General features: G+C 42.6%; 1 protein-coding gene across 3 annotated transcripts in view; it reads left to right on the forward strand.

Annotated features, from left to right (window-relative positions):
- Nucleotides 1–19738, forward strand: part of kdm6a (lysine (K)-specific demethylase 6A) — an 89725-nt gene that overhangs the window by 9569 nt on the left and 60418 nt on the right. The window contains exons 3-6 of one of the 3 annotated variants that reach the window (XM_036958693.1): nucleotides 3704–3812; nucleotides 5123–5172; nucleotides 8561–8619; nucleotides 16362–16427. In XM_036958693.1, the coding sequence (XP_036814588.1) occupies nucleotides 3704–3812; nucleotides 5123–5172; nucleotides 8561–8619; nucleotides 16362–16427 (284 nt within the window). The remainder of the gene's footprint in view (nucleotides 1–3703; nucleotides 3813–5122; nucleotides 5173–8560; nucleotides 8620–16361; nucleotides 16428–19738) is intronic. The other 2 variants (XM_036958694.1, XM_036958695.1) reach the window with 2 other exon arrangements.

A 19738-nucleotide genomic window follows, 5' to 3' on the forward strand; every position in this document is an offset into this window, starting at 1 on the left:
AGCACAACATATGATTATGTTAGGTCAAAAAAACACAGCCATTTTTCCAGCCAAAGATAAGAGTCACAAAAATACAGAAATATAGATAAATGTCACGCCCTGACCTTAGAGCTAGTGTTTTGCACCTTACAGGACTGTTTCGGTTATTTGCTTTGTTATTTTTGTTTGGTCCGATTCCTCTTCAGACGACAAAAACCGTTACAATAAAATTAATCGCTAACCTTTGGTGATCTTTATCAGATGACACTCATAGGACATCATGTGCATATTTATATCCAAAAATCTCAGTGTACATTGGCGAGTTACGTGCAGTAATGTTTTGATTCCAACACATCTAGTGATTTTGCAGAAATACTCATAATAAACATTGATAAAAGATTGTGTTAGTGTTATTCACAGAATTCTATTAATTACTAAAAAATCATACAATGTGATTTTCTGGATTTTTGTTTTAGATTCCGTCTCTCACAGTTGAAGTGTACCTATGATAAAAATTACAGACCTCTACATGCTTTGTAAGTAGGAAAATCTGCAAAATCGGCAGTGTATCAAATACTTGTTCTCCACACTGTACCTTTGACTATTGGATGTTCTTATAGGCACTTTAGTATTGCCAGTTTAACAGTATAGCTTCCATCCCTCTCCTCGCCGCTACCTGTGCTCGAACCAGGAACACATCGACAACAGCCACACTCGAAGCAGCGTTACCCATGCAGAGCAAGGGGAACAACCACTCCAAGTCTCAGAGCGAGTGACGTTTGAAATGCTATTAGCGCGCACCCTGCTAACTAGCTAGCCATTTCACATCGGTTACACCAGCCATTAGGGTGATAGGCTTGAAGTCATAAACAGCGCTGTGCTTGCAAAGAGCTGCTGGCAAAACGCACCAAAGTGCTGTTTGAATGAATGCTTACAAGCCTGCTGGTGCCTACCACCGCTCAGTCAGACTGCTCTATAAAATCATAGACTTAGTTATAACATAATAAAACACAAATACGAGCCATTGGTCATTAATATGGTCGAATCCGGAAACTATAATTTCAAAAACATAACATTTATTATTTCAGTGAAATAGGGAACCGTTCTGTATTTTATCTAACGGGTGGCATCCCTAAGTCTAAATATTCCTGTTACATTGTACAACCTTCAATGTTATGTCATAATTACGTAAAATTCTGGCAAATTAGTTTGCAATGAGCCAGGCTGCCCAAACTGTTGCATATACCCTGACTCTGCGTGCAATGAACGCAAGAGAAGTGACACAATTTCACCTGGTTAATAATGCATGCTAACCTGGATTTCTTTTAGCCAAAATATGCAGATTAAAAAATATATACCTCTGTATTGATTTTAAGAAAGACATTGGTGTTTATGATTAGGTACAGTCGTGCAACGATTGTGCTTTTTTTCGCAAATGCACTTTTGTTAAATCATCCCCCTGCGTTGCATCGATTATATGCAACGCAGGACACGCTAGATAAACGAGTAATATCATCAACCATGTGTTATAACTAGTGATTATGATTGATTGTTTTTTATAAGTTACGTTTAATGCTAGCTAGCAACTTACCTTGGCTTCTACTGCATTTGCGTAACAGGCAGGCTCCTCGTGGAGTGCAATGAGAGGCAGGTGGTTAGAGCATTGGACTAGTTAACCGTAAGGTTGCAAGATTGAATCCCAGAGCTGACAAGGTAAAAATCTGTCGTTCTGCCCCTGAACAAGGCAGTTAACCCACCGTTCCTAGGCAGTCATTGAAAATAAGAATGTGTTCTTAACTGACTTGCCTAGTTAAATAAAGGTGTAAATATAATAAACAATCTGCAAAATCGGCGTCCAAAAATACTGATTTCCGATTGTTATGAAAACTTCTTGGCGCACCCATCCCGTTATCGGGATCATTTTCGTCAACATCCGCTGAGTTGCAGAGCGCCAAATTCAAATTAAATTTCTAGAAATATAAAATGTTCATGAAATTACAAGTGCAATATAGCAAAACACAGCTTAGCCTGTTGTTAACCTACCTGGTGTGTCAGATTTCAAAAAAGCTTTACAGCAAAAGCTATCCAAGCGTTTGTTAGGACATCTCTCTCAGCAGACAAAACATTACAAACAGCTAGCAGCAAAGTAGATTTGTCACGAAAGTCAGAAAAGCAATAAAATGAATCGCTTACCTTTGATGATCTTCGGATGTTTGCACTCACAAGACTCTCAGTTACACAATAAATGTTCCTTTTGTTCGATAAAGATTATTTTTTTATCCAAAAACCTCCATTTGGTTTGCACGTTTTGTTCAGAAATCCACAGGCTCGTGCAGGTCATGATGGGCAGACAAATTCGAAATAGTATCTGTAAAATTTGTAGAAACATGTCAAACTTTTTTTAATAATCAATCCTCAGGTTGTTTTTACAATAAATAATTGATAATATTTCAACCGGACCGTAGCTTTTTCAATAGGAGAGAGAGAGAAAATGTCTGCTCCAAGCTGTTGCGCATGCAAAACTCTGCTGGCACCCAGCCATCCACTGACGCAATGTGATCGTTCTCGCTCATTTTTCAGAATAAAAGCCTGAAACTATGTCTAAAGACTGTTCACACCATGTGGAAGCCATAGGGAAAGGAGTCTGGTTGATATCCCTTTTAAATGGAGGGAAGGCATGCAATGGAATAGAGAGGTTTCAGGAAAAACAGCACTTCCTGGTTGGATCTTCCCCAGTTTTTCGCCTGCAATATCAGTTCTGTTATACTCCCAGACAATATTTTGACAGTTTTGGAAACTTGAGTGTTTTATATCCTAATCTGACAATTTATATGCATATTCTATATTCTGGGCCTGAGAAATAGGCAGTTTCATTTTTCATCCAAACATCAAAATACTGCCGCCTACACTCATCAGGTTAATCGGTCGACCTCTACTCCCTAGTCAATACAGTACCTGCTCTGCGGTGTCAGTGGACGCTGGACATGTTGGGTTAAAGGATGAGCACATAAACACAGCTTTACTCTAGGTTCCTGGAATACAATTGCTCCTGCACCGGGATAACAAATCTAATGAATGCAAATGTCGTTTTCATATCAAGTTGGAGGATTTGAATGTTTTGAAATGGCTTAGGCAGACTGCTCTCGTTCTATGACATGCTTTGGGCTGAGTGGCGAGGCTATGTCCTGGTGATGATGATAAGCTTGTGTTGCGCTTCCTTCCTATTCACCCAGTGAGGCTCCAGCCTCTAGCACACTGGCCGTTTTCTAGGAGCTACTCTCTCATTTGGCACTCAGCAAAACTGGGTACAAACAAACACACTCACTTCCCTCTTTTGATTTTCTGTGGTTCTAACTATCTGGAAGATTTGTGTGGCCGCTGAAAAAGACATCCGTTTGCTATGTGTGTCTGGGTCAACCTCTGCCATATACCTGTATCTATTCTATGAGAGGATCAATCATATGGTTCAGTGATATTCAAGCTAGGCGATGGACTTGCGTGTTGCTCTTTGTAAATGATTAGATGGCTGTCATTGTTTTGAAGTTCCTCTTGCAATCATCACTATTTCTTGGCATTACAGAAGTTATTTTTTTTTTGTGGAGACTTAGGCCTAGATTTAGGTGTGGATTTCTAAAAGTTGTGGACCGTCCTTAGGCCACTGTCTAATAGGCTAAGGGGTGTTGAAATGATTCAAATGTAACCTTCCTCTCCCATCTCTCTCCAGGCTGTAAGCTGCTATGACTCTGCCATCCTGAAGGCAGAAGGGAAGGTAGAGCCAGAGATGTTCTGCCAGCTGGGACACTTCAACCTCCTCCTGCAGGACTATCCAAAAGGTGAACATGCATGCATGCACACACCACACACACACACACACACACACACACACACACACACACACACACACACTTGAGTTGATTGACAGATCACATCCTGAATTTAAGCTGTACCAATTTGCTGTAAATGTCTGAATTGCAGCTGACATTCAGCAAATCCATTTAGGCTACTGCAGCCCTTTTAGTTGTGTCCTTAATGTAACAGAAATGCTTTTGTAATTGTATGTTTGGCAGAATGTAGTATTTCGACATTGGGATTTAAAGCAGCAGCATCCGCCAGCAAGACTACACGCCTTCGCTCTTAATCTCCAGAAACCACGTACAAAAAGACTAGGAAAGGATATACTAGACTGTCATGTTTGTATGTGGAGTAGGGATGTAAGAAATGTAAAAATGTTCTTAGCGTTTAAACAGCCATTTACTTATTGGTTTTCTGGTTAAAAGGATAAGAGAAATCCATCAAATTCCGCGTGAATTCACAATGTTTCTGCACTGCTGTCGGCAACGGTTTAGGTCTCACGGTGCGTCCCTTTCAGATGGTTAAGCATTGCACATGTACTACCTTTACTGTACCTCACTTCCACATCTCAAAGTTTGTATTTCCTTTTCATTTAACTTCTCAAAGTATTGCCATACAGGACTTTGCTGCTGTTGCTTGCCTTTCTTTTCCATTTTTCCAACTTTTGACGTAGTGGTGGAGCGTCGACTCCAAATTGTTTTATTCCTCCACTCCTGGCACGTCGACTCCCAGTGTTGACTCCAGGTCTTCATAGCCTATCGTCTAGTTAGGTTATAACACAGGAAATATGTTTTGTGACCAGTGCACTGTGATTTTAATTTTGTGAAAAAACAAACACTATTTTTTTTCTTCAGTTATGGGTTTTTCTTAGCGTTAAAAATCCCAATTTCATTTAAATGTTCACACCCCTAATGTGGAGTGGTCTGCTCTCTCTGTTGTCACACTTGATTGTCTGAGCATTCTCTTCTCTGCCGTTATGCAATTCCACTGCCATTGTCTGTAGATGGCTCGAGGCTTTCTATGACTAAAAGTCTGACAGAGTTGACTGAAGATGTCTCTCTAGTATTCTTAACATTTCATTTGTGTGTTTTCTGGAATGCGTGTTTATTGGGAGTGTTAACTTCAAATAACAGTTTCTTTTAATGCCCTGGGCAGAAATTCAGTCCAATATTGCTTGAGGTAGTGGCACCACAAGATTGAATGGAAAGAATCTGTGTTATGGAGATGGTGAAATGTAAACTTATTGTAACCCCATTGTATTTGTCTTCAGTAACTTTTCTCTCTCTCTCAGCATTATCTGCATACCAGAGATACTACAGTTTACAGTCGGACTACTGGAAGGTGAGTTGCTACTTAAACAGCATGTATCCAAGTACGTCTAGCTGTTGACTGCTGATGACCCCTGGTTCTCTTGGCATAAAACAACTGTGATGATAATAAAGAATGGAGTTAGACAAGGGCAGTTGTTCTCCAGTAGCTGGGTCACCTCATAGGTCAATCTTGGTGAGACATTTTGACCTAGCCAGGCCAGCCACCAGTTCTCTGGTGGTGTGGCTTCTCCCTGTTCCCAGTGTGGGTGGATAAGAGATGGATGGATGTTAAAGTTTCAGTCTGCAGTGGTGCCTATTGGAGGGTGAAATGATGTGTTGGGGGGGGTTTGACAGTGATGGGGGCAGACAGTGTTGGGTTTCACTGCTGCAGAGTTGGGAGAGAGTTGGAGGATCTATCCTGGGCTGGGGTTAGGGAGCTGGGACGGGTGCTGCCTGGGAGAGAGGGCTGGGGTTAGGGAGCTGGGACAGGGGCTGCCTGTGAGAGAGGGCTGGGGTTAGGGAGCTGGGACAGGGGCTGCCTGGGAGAGAGGGTTGGGGTTAGGGAGCTGGGACAGGGGCTGCCTGGGAGAGAGGGCTGGGGTTAGGGGCTGCCTAGGAGAGAGGGCTGTGGCTTGAGACCAGCATAAGGAAGGGCTGAAACCGGATCAGGGTGGCAGGTTGAACTAAGAGGGAGAGCAGTCTGGAAGAAATGGTTAAAACATTGACTGAACTTAACTGGGTCTCTCTGTCTCTCATGGGATAGATACAGTTGAAGTCGGAAGTTTACATACACCTTAGCCACACACATTTAAACTCAGTTTCACAATTCCTGACATTTAATCCTAGTAAAAAAATCCCTGTTTTAGGACAGTTAGAATCACCACTTTTATTTTAAGAATGTGAACTGTCACAATAATAATAGTAGAGAATGATTTATTTCAGCTTTTATTTCTTTCATCACATTCCCAGTTGGCCAGAAGTTTACATACACTCAATTAGTATTTGGTAGCATTGCCTTTAAATTGTTTAACTTGGGTCAAATGTTTCGAGTAGCCTTCCACAAGCTTCCCACAATAAGTTGGGTGAATTTTGGCCCAATCCTCCTGACAGAGCTGGTGTAACTGAGCCAGGTATGTAGGCCTCCTTACTCGCACATGCTTTTTCAGTTCTGCCCACAAATTTTCTATGGGATTGATGTCAGGGCTTTGTGATGGCCACTCTAACACCGTGACTTTGTTGTCCTTAGCCATTTTAGCACAACCTTGGAAGTATGCTTGGGGTCATTGTCTTTTTGGAAGACCCATTTGCGACCAAGCTTTAACTTCCTGACTAATGTCTTGAGATGTTGCGTCAATATATCCACATAATTTTACCTCCTCATGATGCCATCTATTTTGTGAAGTGCACCAGTCACTCCTACAGCAAAACAGCCCCACAATATGATGCTGCCACCCTGTCCTTCACAGTTGGGATGGTGTTCTTCAGCTTGCAAGCCTCCCCCTTTTTCCTCCAAATGTAACGATGGTCATTATGGCCAAACAGTTCTATTTTTGTTTCATCAGACCAGAGGACATTTCTCCAAAAGTACGATCTTTGTCCCCATGTGCAGTTACAAACCGTAGTCTGGCTTTTTTATGGCGGGTTTGGAGCAGTGGCTTCTTCCTTGCTGAGCGGCCTTTCAGGATATGTCGTTATAGGACTAATTTTACTGTGGATATAGATACTTTTGTACCGGTTTCCGCCAGCATCTTCACAAGGTCCTTTGCTGCTGTTCTGGGATTGATTTGCACTTCTCGCACCAAAGTACGTTCATCTCTAGGAGACAGAACGCATCTCCTTCCTCAGTGGTATGGTGGCTGCATGGTCCCATGGTGTTTATACTGGCGTACTATTTTTTGTACAGATGCATGTGGTACCTTTTTGGCATTTGGAAATTGCTCCCAAAGATGAACCAGACTTGTGGAGTCTTCAATTTTTTTCTGATGTCTTGGCTGATTTATTTTTATTTTCAAATGATGTCAAGCATAGAGGCACTGAGTTTGAAGGTATTCCTTGAAATACATCCACAGGTACACCTCCAATTGACTCAAATGATATCAGAAGCTTCTAAAGTCATGACATAATTTTCTTGAATTTTCCAGGCTGTTTAAAGGCACTTAGTGTATGTAAACTTCTGACCCACTTGAATTGTGATACAGCGAATTATAAGTGAAATATTCTGTCTGTAAACAATTTTTGGAAAAATGACTTGTGTCATGCACAAAGTAGATGTCCTAACCGACTTGCCAAAACTATAGTTTGTTAACAAGAAATTTGTGGAGTGGTTGAAAAACGAGTTTTAATGACTCCAACCTAAGTGTACGTAAACTACCGACTTCAACTGCACATGAGATGAATGAATATGTAGCATAGACTAACAGGCTTTCAGAAACATCCTTACTCTGACTTATGCTTCCTCGCTGTTTCTCAACTCACTGATTGTCTCACTCTCACCCTTAAGTCTAGAAAGAGCTGAGAATAGCTGCGTTTTAGAAAACGGGGTTTTCTAAAACCCAGCTGTTCTCAGCTTTTTCTAGACTTAACACTTTTGATGGCTGGTGGAAGCAGAATTAGTTTGTTCCTTCCTGTCCTGCTCTCTCTTCAGTCCAAGCTTCATAGATGGTGCAGTGAGTCTTCTCACGCTCTCTCTCGTGTTTTGGTAGTGAAGCGCTCTGAATGGCGTTATGTGCAGTATTTACCTCTGATTGGTATTGAACGTGCAATTGGTTTTCCACTTGATTTGTGTGTTTGTCTGAGTAGGAGGTGATGTGGTTAGAGATTTAACACCTCTACCGGTTTCAGTTCTGACTATTACTACAGTTTGTTATATGAAACTGGGCCACAACAGTTACCCCTGAAAGGTGAATTTGACTCATTTGAAATGAACCGAAGTATGTATTTGGGCTTCTACTCTACCAGTTACCCTATGGACATACAGTAGAATGCACTTTAATCCTTTCGGGGATGAGGGGGCTACTGTTTCTGTCTCTGTTAACTAAACCATATCTGGTGCAGTAATATAGTGACAGTGTTGAGGTGTGTAGGTTTGTTTCACCAGGTATGTTTCTCTACCTGGGCAGGTGTGACTGGAGCAGCAGATTAACCCCCCGCAGACTCCCCACAGGGAACTGGCACAGAGAGATGTTTATGTGTTAGCCATTGACCTTTGAGCCTCTGATACTTTCCAGTGAGATTGCTCAACCAGGACTTAATGTTATTAGGGATCTGGTTGGTTTCATGGTCTATGTTGTTTAAACTTGAGTGAGTAATCAGTGTTGTTCAGTCACGGCATCTTTAAAAAACCAAAAAAGCATTGATGTTTGAGAAATAAGTGCTCTGGTGCTGTTTCTGCCACTCATTGTTTTCTCCCCCTCTTTCAGAATGCTGCCTTTTTATATGGCCTTGGTATGGTTTACTTCCATTACAACGCATTTCAGTGGTAAGTAGCTGCACATCCTCAGTATTTTCCATTGCACTCTAGTACGTTCTTTGGGCTAGAGACCAGTGACCTATATTTGCTTCACTATTTCAGCATTTAATGACCTCATGGGCTTCGAAATGAGTCCTGAAATTGTGTGGTAATACAATACATTTGTCTAGCTATTGTATGTTCTTTACTGTGTGTTTGCATTTAACCCTTGAGAGTGACTGGGAGTGACTGTTGAGGAATAGGCTACCTGTTATCTTGTCGGAATTACTGTGTCAGTCAAGCATTCAGCCTATCAGTACTGTCATGGTTTTTATATGACGTTTTGTTTTTCGAAGAATGTTGCCATTTACTGCTTCTGCCACTTTTAAGCCAAATATAGCCTAGAACACTGCTTATAGCAAATATAGCCTAGAACACTGCTTCTAGCAAATATAGCCTAGAACACTGCTGACAGCAAATATAGCCTAGAACACTGCTGACAGCAAATATAGACTAGAACACTGCTGACAGCAAATATAGCCTAGAACACTGCTGACAGCAAATATAGCCTAGAACACTGCTGACAGCAAATATAGCCTAGAACACTGCTGACAGCAAATATAGCCTAGAACACTGCTGACAGCAAATATAGCCTAGAACACTGCTGACAGCAAATATAGAATGAGCCAACTTTGAAAATGTTATATGCATCGAGACTAGAGCCTGTTGGTGATTCAGGGGATTTGGGATGACTAACTTTGACAGTTCAGGGAAAGGAAATCCTGACACAAATATACATTTTCACAAAGTCTGCTGCCTCAGTTTATATGATGACAATTTGCATATACTCCAGAATGTTATGAAGAGTGATCAGATTAATTGCAAAGTCCCTCTTTGCAAATTAACTGAATCCCCCCCCCCAAAAAAAACATTTCCACTGCATTTCAGCCCTGCCACAAAAGGACCAGCTGACATGTCAGTGATTCTCTCGTTAACGCAGGTGTGAGTGTTGACGAGGACAAGGCTGGAGATCACTCTGTCATGCTGATTGAGTTTGAATAACAGACTGGAAGCTTCAAAAGGAGGGTGGTGCTTGGAATCATTGTTCTTCCTTTGTCAACCATGGTTACCTGCAAGGGAAACACGTGCCATCATCATTGCTTTGCACAAAAAGGGCTTCACAGGCAAGGATATTGCTGATAGTAAGATTGCACCAACATCAACCATTTATCGGATCATCAAGAACTTCATGGAGAGCGGTTCAATCGTTGTGAAGAAAGCTTCACGGCATCCAAGAAAGTCCAGCAAGCGCCAGGACCGTCTCCTAAAGTTGATTCAGCTGCGGGATCGGGGCACCACCAGTACAGAGCTTGCTCAGGAGTGGCAGCAGGCAGGTGTGAGTGCATCTGCACACACAGTGAGGCGAATACTTTTGGAGGACAGCCTGGTGTCAAGAAGGGCAGCAAAGAAGCCACTTCTCTCCAGGAAAAACATCAGGGACAGACTGATATTCTGCAAAAGGTACAGGGATTGGACCGCTGAGGACTGGGGTAAAGCAATTTTCTCTGATGAATCCCCTTTCCGATTGTTTGGGCCATCCAGAGAAGACAAGGTGAGCGCTACCATCAGTCCTGTGTCATGCCAACAGTAAAGCATCCTGAGATCATTCATGTGTGGGGTTGCTTCTCAGCCAAGGGAATGGGCTCACTCACAATTTTGCCTAAGAACACAGCCATGAATAATGAATGGTACCAACACATCCTCCGAGAGCAACTTCTCCCAACCATCCAGGAACAGTTTGGTGATGAACAACGCCTTTTCCAGCATGATGGAGCACCTTGCCATGAGGCAAAAGTGATAACTAAGTGGCTCGGGGAACAAAACATCGATATTTTGGGTCCATGGCCAGGAAACTCCCCAGACCTTAATCCCAGTGAGAACTTGTGTTCAATCCTCAAGAGGCAAGTGGACAAACAAAAACCTACCAATTCTGACAAACTCCAAGCATTGATTATGCAAGAATGGGCTGCCATCAGTCAGGATGTGGCCCAGAAGTGAATTGACAGTATGCCAGGGTGGATTGCAGAGGTCTTGAAAAAGAGGTCTTTGAATCAACTTCATGTAATTGTCAATCAAAGCCTTTGACACTTATGAAATGCTTGTAATTATACTTCAGTATTCCATAGTAACATCTGACAAAAATATCTAAATGCACTGAAGCAGCAAACGTTGTGGAAATTAATATTTGTCGTTCACAAAACTTTTGGCCACGACTGTACATGCTCAGGTTATAGTCATGAAAGGTTAAAGTGTGGGGAGAGGAAGAGGATGTAGTGTGATATGCTCTGTTGTGTGTGGCGGGGTGTATTACTCTGCAAACTAACACACTCACATGTGCACACACACATGCACACAGTCTTGACAGGGGTGGCTTTGTTTTGATGCTGTCGACACTGCAGTGGGTGCTCTGTGTGTGTAATCCAGTTCACGGCCATCGTTGTCGCTCACTGTTTTCTCCCACTGCTAAAGCTGGTATTTAACCCCCCCAAAGTCGATTTGAATATAAGTTTCATAACAAGAAAATGTCCATAAAATTATTTCAGTTTAAGCTAGAGATATCAGTTTGGCATTGGATGCGTCTCAATCCGCCAGTGTCGCACTTCACATCTGCGGGTGTAAGGTCTTTTCACGAAAACGTCTGTAGCATCCAAATGGTTTGACCTACGAACAACCACTCTATGGAACGGGGAGATTCACACAAACATGATGGTGTTCTCCGTTTTGTTCTATTGCGCCCAGAAGTCACGGGACTTGTCTGAAGGTTACCGGTAAAATAAAAGAATGAAAGTATGAATGTAGTTTTGTGCCTACCCCCCAAAAAGAGGTTTAATGTGTGTATGTGTGTGTGTGTGTAAAATACATACATACAGACAGTACATTCGGAAAGTATTCAAACCCCTTGAATTTTTCCACTTTGTTACATTACATCCTTATTCTTCAATTTATTAAATAAAAAAAGTTCCTCATATCTACACGCAAACCCCAAAATGACAAAGCAAAAACATGTTTTTAGAAATTGTAAAAATAAAGATATCCATAAGTATTCAGACCCTTTGCAATGAAACTCGAAGTTGACCTCAGGTGCCTCTTGTTTCCATTGATTATCCTTGATGTTTCTACACCTGTGGTAAATTCAATTGATTGGACATGATTTGGAAAGGCACACACCTGTCTATGTAAGATCCCACAGTTGACAGTGCATGTCAGCAAAAACCAAGTCATGAGGTCGAAGGAATTATCCGTAGAGCTCTTGAGACAGGATTGCGTCGAGGCACAGATCTGGGGAAGGGTACCCAAACATTTCTGCAGCATTGAAGGTCCCCAAGAACACAGTGGCCTCCATTCTTAAATGGAAGAAGTTTGGCACCACTTAGACTCTTAGAGCTGGCCGCCCGGCCAAACTGAGTAATCGGGGAAGAAGGGCCTTTGTCAGGGAGGTGACCAAGAACCTGATGGTCACTCTGACAGAGCTCCAGAGTACCTCTGGAGATGAGAGAACCTTCCAGAAGGACAACCATCTCTGCAGCACTCCACCAATCAGGCATTTATTGTAGAGTGGCCAGACAGAAGCCAATCCTCAGTAAAAGGCACATGACAGACACTTGGAGTTTGCCAAGGGGCACCTAAAGACTCTCAGACCATGAGAAACAAGATTCTCTGGTCTGATAAAAGCAAGATTGAACACTTTGGGCTGAATGCCAAGCTTCACGTCTGGAGGAAATCTGGCACCATCCCTACAGTGAAACATGGTGGCAGCATCATGGTTTGGGGATGTTTTTCAGCGGTAGGGACTGGGAGACTAGTCAGAATTGAGGCAAAGATGAATGGAGCAAAGTACAGAGAGATTCTTGATAAAAACCTGCTCTCAGGATCTCAGACATGGGTGAAGGTTCACCTTCCAACAGTACAACGAACCTAAGCACATAGCCAAGACAACGCAGGAGTGGCTTCGGGACAAGTCTCTGAATGTTCTTGAGTGGCCAAGCCAGAGCCCGGACATCTCTGGAGAGACCTGAAAATAGCTGTGCAGCGACGGTCTCCAGACAACCTGCCAGGGCTTGAGAGGATCTGCAGAGAAGAATGGGAGAAACTCCCCAAATACAGGTGTAATCAAGCTTGTAGCGTTATATCCAAGAAGACTCAAGGCTGTAATTGCTGCCAAAGGTGCTTCGACAAAGTACTAAGTAAAGGGTCTGAATACTTATGTAAATGTGATTTCAGTCATTTTGTTTTGAATAAATTATTATTATTAGTATTGTGTGTAGATTGGGGAAAAAACATTTTAGTCAATTTTAGAAGAAGGCTGTAACGTAACAAAATGTGGGAAAAGTCAAGGGGTCTGAATTCTTAACGAATGCATTCTCTATCTCTCTCTGTGTGTGTGTGGTCAAATGTTTGGACACCTACCTAAGGGGTTCTCTTTATTTTTACTATTTTCTACATTGTAGAATAATAGTGAAGACATCAACACTATGAAATAACACAAATGCAATCATGTTGTAACCAGAAAAGTGTCAAACAAATCAAAATATGTTTTATATGAGATTCTTCAAATAGCCACCCTTTGCCTTGATGACAGCTTTGTACACTCTTGGCATTTTCTCAACCAACTTCACCTGGATGCTTTTCCAAAAGTCTTGAAGAAGTTACAGAAATGCACATGCAGAGATCATCCGTTCACCCACACCGCATCTCACAAAGACACAGCGGTTGGAACCAAAAATCTCCAATTCCACAAATGAACTTTTAACAGGCACACCTGTTAATTTAAATGCATTTCAGGTGACTACCTCATGAAGCTTGGTTGAGAGAATGCCAAGATTATTATCAAGGCAAAAGGTGGCTATTTTGAAGAATCTCAAATATATTTTGATTTAACACTTTTGTTTACTACATGATTCCATGTGTTATTTCATAGTTTTGATGTCTTCACTATTATACAATGTAGAAAATAGTACAAATAAAAACTCTTGAATGGGTAGGTGTAGTGTGTGTGTGTAACGGTTTTCCTCCTCTGAGGAGGAGTAGGAAAGATCAGACCAATGCGCAACGTGGTAAGTGTCCCTATTTTAATGAAATATAACCGAACACAAAGGAACAAGAGAAATAAATGAAAACCGAAACAGTTCTGTATGGTCAGACACAGAAAACTACCCACAAACCATAGTGGGAAAACAGGCTGCCTAAGTATGGTTCTCAATCAGAGACAACGATCGACAGCTGCCTCTGATTGGGAACCATACCAGGCCAAACTCATAAATACAAAACTTAGAATACACAGAATGCCCACTCCAACGCACGCCTTGACCAAACTAAAACAGAGACATAAAAAAGGAACTAAGGTCAGGACGTGACTGTGTGTGTGTGTGTATGTATGTATATATGTATATATGTATATATGTGTATATAAATATATAAAAGGTGCGGACTCCGGAAGCAAAATCTAAACCCATAGGGGAGGGTCTGGGTGGGCACCTCGGATTGTGGACCCTTGCAGTGGGCCCCAAATAGGCGGGCGACTCCTGCTGCGCCGGAGTGACGGGCAGCTCTGGACAGACAGGAGAACCTGGAGGGAGGAGACAGGACCCACCAGGCTGGGGAGAGCTACAGGAGGCCTGGTGCGTGGAGGAGGCACCGGATGGACCGGGCTGTGGGGGAGCACTGGAGCTCTGGTGCGCAGCCACGACACCATTCCTCCAGGCTGGATGACCACTTTAGCCCGGACCCTCCAGAGTGCAGGCACAGGTTGAATCGGGCTGTGGGTGAGCACTGGAGATCTGGTGCATACCCACTCGCACCTCTCCCTTAGGCTCAATACCCACATTCGCCCGGCACGTGCGAAACGCAGGCATAGGACGCACTAAGACCCTCCCAGCGCTCCGGAGACACAGCACGCAGAGCCGATCCTGCGCCGAAACGGAGCACCGGAGACCAAACACGCTGGGCCGGCACAATACGCCCTGGCTGGATGCCCACTCTCGCATGGCATTTGCGGGGGTCTGGCCTATAGTGCACCGGACTAAGAGCACGTACTGGCGACACCTTGCACTTGACCGCATAACATGGTGCCTGACCAGTTGGCTCAGGTCTATTGCCTGACTCCGCCAATCTCCCGGTGTGCCCCCCCCCACATTTTTTTGGGGGGGCTGCCTCTCTTGCCTGTTGCACTGCCTTACCTCAAATCGCCGCCGCTCAGCTCTCGCTGCCTCCAGTTCTTCCTTGGGGCGGCGATATTCCCCAGCCTGTGCCCAGGGTCCCTTGCCTTCTAGTATCTCCTCCCAAGTCCAAGATTCCAGAACCCTCTGCGCCAGGTTACCACGCTGCTTGGTCCTTTTTTGGTGGGTAGTTCTGTAACGGTTTTCCTCCTCTTCTGGGGAGGAGTAGGAAAGATCGGACCAATGCGCAGCGTGGTAAGTATCCACATTTTAATGAAATATAACCGAACACTGAATACAAATGAAAACCGAAACAATTCTGTATGGTAAAACACAGACACAGAAAACAACTACCCACAAACCATAGTGGGAAAACAGGCTGCCTAAGTATGGTTCTCAATCAGAGACAACGATCGACAGCTGCCTCTGATTGGGAACCATACCAGGCCAAACACAGAAATACAAAACCTAGAATACACAACATAGAATGCCCACCCCAACTCACGCCCTGACCAAACTAAAACGTAGACATAAAAAAGGAACTAAGGTCAGGGCGTGAGTTATTTGTGTGTGTGTGTGTGTGCGCGCTCCGGAGATAGATAGAGATATATATATATTTTTTATTTAACTAGGCAATTCAGTTAAAAGAACAAATTCTTATTTACATTGACGGCCTATCCCGGCCTAACCCAGATGACGCTGGGCAAATTGTGCCCGCCCTATTTTACTCTCAATCACGGCCGGATGTGATACAGCCTGGATTCGAACCAGGGACTGTAGTGATGCCTCTTGCACTGAGATGCAGTGCCTAGACCACTGCGCCACTCGGGAGCCCATATATGTATATATATATATTTTTAATCCTAGATTTATGACAGACATATATCTATTTTAATCCTAGATTTATGACATATATATATATATATATATATAATAAAAAAAAAAAAAATTAATCCTAGATTTATGACAGACATTTATGACAGATATATATATATATATATATACATTTGAATCCTAGATTTATGACAGACATTTCAAAACCTTGTTTCTTACGACTTTTTTTTTTGCTGTCCTTTTTGCCATTTATGAATGTGTTATTCAATGCGTTCTATGGCTTTAGTAATAATGGCCCAAAATCTATATTTTATCCCAATCTTTAAATGTTTTATTATACCTAAAGTTGACTTAAAATTCCAAATCAGCTAAATTATCCATAGTATGACCCTTTTTAAAAACCATTCCAGATGTCAGTTTAGCACCCCCCTCCCCAACGTCTTAGACTAAGGAATTAAAACAATGGTTTTGGAGCGAGAGAATAGACTGTTTTTTTCAATTTTCAAGTAGCTAGTAGGAGAGGTGCCACTATATAAATTACTAACTGAATAATTCAAATCTCCTACATTGCACCAGAGGAGTAGTAACTAAATACCCTCCCTCCCCATATACCTGTGATGGGGAATGTATTACTGTACTTGGGTCCTTGTTGAGTAAGTGCTTTGCTGAGGCTGTGTAGTGCTGCTAGGTGTCTGTGGCATTGCCTGATATTGACTACTGTAGGTCCCCTTTCTCCCTGTCTAGGCCAGTGCAGCCCCCCTCCTCAGAGGCCCAGGCAGGACAGAGAAGGTAGGCCCCCTCTATTAGTTTCCATAAGGAGTAATACTGCGAGGATGTGTCTGATGCAACTGGCTGTCATCTTGAATCTAAATGTTGTCCAGGCAGTCATTATGCATCTACGTGTTAGTTGTTTTATCAAGAATAATGCAGCTAATGTTACTGCCATGATTAGGAGCCATATTGGATCTAAATGTTATAAAGCCAACAGTTAAGCCATCCGATCAGGCAATTTTTGTTTTGCTTTTCTCCAAAAAGTGTTATTGGTAATGGGTAATGCACTGGCTGCCTGAGTTTTAGATCTAAGGTTCTTCTATTGGCTTTTTAAATACAAGTCAGACATGCTTTTAAGTTATGTACCCAGTAGGTCCCTCAAGTCCTCTAGTACTGGCCTTTTAACTATCCCAAAGCCTATGACTAAGAGGCATGGAGAGGCATAGCCTGCCAGAGAACCTGAGCAGGGCTGAAACTGTGATCTTAAAACACATCTTTTTAGCTTTACTCTTCCTTAGTGTTTTTTTAGTTTGTCCTTTTTTTCCTCTTATGTTTGTTGCGTATGTCATTTATTTGAATTGTTTAAATATTTTTTTTCCCCCTGTAAAGCACATTGCGTTGCATTCTACATCTGAAGTGTGCTGTATAAATATAGCTTGATTTAATGATTGCATTGGGGAGCCATCCATTAGCAATGTATACCACGAGCATGATGAGATGCTTAGGCCTTATTAAAAAGAAATGTGTTTTGCATCGGTCAACTCCAGCCATTCCATTAGCTTGTGAGGCATTCATCTATAACAGTAAATAGATACTTGCACACTTTTGAGTGCTCCATTGTTTTAAGTGCAACTTTTTTGACCAGGAGATCTTTTTCAGTTTGGATAGGTGTTGGACAAGCTGGCCAACACCAACCCTAGTTCTGGTCCTTGCCCCCCCTTCTCCCCTGCCTTGACCTTGAGTGCCTCCAGTGCTGTCAGCCTGCCAAGTTTACAAACACGGCATGACCAAAAGTATGTGGACACCTGCTTGTCGAACGTCACATTCCAAAATCATGGTCATTAATATAGAGTTGGTTTCCTCCTTTGCTGCTCTAACAGCCTCCATTCCTTCTTGGAAGGCTTTCCAGTAGATATTGGAACATTGTACAAGGTATAAATCTGCCGTTCTGCCCCTGAACAGGCAGTTAACCCACTGTTCCTAGGCCGTCATTGAAAATAAGAATTTGGTCTTAACTGACTTGCCTAGTTAAATAAAGGTCAAATAAAAAAGTTAAATAAATAAAAATGGTCATGCTGAAACAGAAAAAGGGCCTTCCCCCCCAGGCTTGTATGCGGTTTCTTGACCATGAAGCTCCCGACAAACAGTTGTACTGATGTTGCTTCCAGTGTTGCAACCGAGGACAGACGATTTTTACGAGCTACGCGCTTCAGCATTTGGCGGTACCGTTCCATGAGCTTGTGTGGCCTACCACTTCGTGTCTGAGCCGTTGTTGCTCCTAGACATTTTCACTTAACAATAACAGCACTTACAGTTGACCAGCAGCTCTAGCAGGGAGAAATTTTATGAATTGACTTGTTAGAAGTCACTGAGCAGTACCAGTCAAACATTTGGACACACCTACTCATTCAAGGGTTTTTCTTTATTTTTACTATTTTCTACATTGAATAATTTAGTAATCCAAATTGTTAAAAACATCCAAATATATTTAACATTTTTCAAAGTAGCCACAGTTTGCCTTGATAACAGCTTTGCACACGATTGGCATTCTCTCAACCAGCTTCAAGAGGATGCTTTTCCAACAGTCTTGAAGGAGTTCCCACATGCTGAGCACTGCTTTTCCTTCACTCTGCGGTCTGACTCATCCCAAACCATCTCAAATTGGTTAAGGTCGGGGGATTGTGGAGGCCAGGTCATCTGTTGCAGCATGCCATCACTCTCCTTTGTCAAATAGCCCTTACACAACCTGGAGGTGTGTTTTGGGTCATTGTCCTGTTGAAAAACAAATGACAGTCCCACTTAGCGCTAACCAGATGGGATGGCGTATTGCTGCAGAATGCTGTGGTAGCCATGCTAGTTAAGTGTGCCTTGAATTCTAAATAAATCACTGATGGTGTCACCAACAAATCACCCCTACACCATCACACCACCACCTCCATCCTTCATGGTGGGAACCACACACGCAGAGATCATCCGTTCACCTCTCTGCGTCTCACAAAGACACGGCGGTTGGAACCAAAAGTCGCCAATTTGGACTCATCAGACCAAAGGACAGATTTCCACCGTTCTAATGCCCATTGCTTGTGTTTCTTGGCCCAAGCAAGTCTCTTCTTCTTATTGGTGTCCTTTAGTAGTGGTTTATTTGTAGCAGTTCGACTATGAAGACCTGATTCACGCAGTCTCTTCTGAACAGTTGATGTGGAGAACTCTGAAGCTTTTTTGGGGCTGCAATCTGAGGCTGGTAACTCTAACTTATCCTCTGCAGCAGAGGTAACTCTGGGTTTTCCTGTCCTGTGGCGGTCCGCATGAGAGCCAGTTTCATCATGGCGCTTGAAGAAACTTTCAAAGTTATTGACCTTTTCCGGATTGACTGACCTTCATGTCTTAAAATAGTGATGGACTGTCATTTCTCTATGCTTATTTGAGCTGTTCTTGCCATAATACGGACTTTTATCAAATAGGGATATCTTCTGTATACCCACTTTGTCACAACACAACTGATTGGCTCAAATGCATTAAGAAGGAATGAAATTCCACAAATGGACTTTTAAGAAGGCACACCTGTTAATTGAAATGCGTTCCAGGTGACGACATCATGAAGCTGGTTGAGAGAATGCTCAAGAGGCATAGGGTGACTACTTTGAAGAATCTAAAATACAAAATATGTTTTGATTTGTTTAACACTTTTTTGTGTTATTTCATAGTTTTGATGTCTTCACTATTGTTCTACAATGTAGAAAGTACTAAAAAGAAAGAAAAACACTTGAATGAGTAGGTGTGTCCAAACTTTTGACTGGTACTGTATATAGTATAGCCCTTCTCTCTCCCAGGGGAAGGGAGTTCCACATGGGGGGGGGGGGGGATACAGAGAAGCGGGTCATTTGGGTTTCTCCCTCAATGTAGGACATGTTACATCACCAGCTAGAGACTTCTGAGGAATTCAGAGCTGAAAGATGTAATGTTACCTCATAGGGCCAGAGAAGTGGTCACCAATAGAGATGGGGGGAAAATTGACAGTTACATATCGGGATATTATTTTTGCGCTAGTTGACTGTACCTGCACCATTTTTGTTTTCAGCCCTTTTTATTGCCATGACTGATCAAAAGTA

Source organism: Oncorhynchus mykiss, chromosome 22 (assembly GCF_013265735.2).
Source record: "Oncorhynchus mykiss isolate Arlee chromosome 22, USDA_OmykA_1.1, whole genome shotgun sequence".
Classification (NCBI taxonomy): domain Eukaryota; kingdom Metazoa; phylum Chordata; class Actinopteri; order Salmoniformes; family Salmonidae; genus Oncorhynchus; species Oncorhynchus mykiss.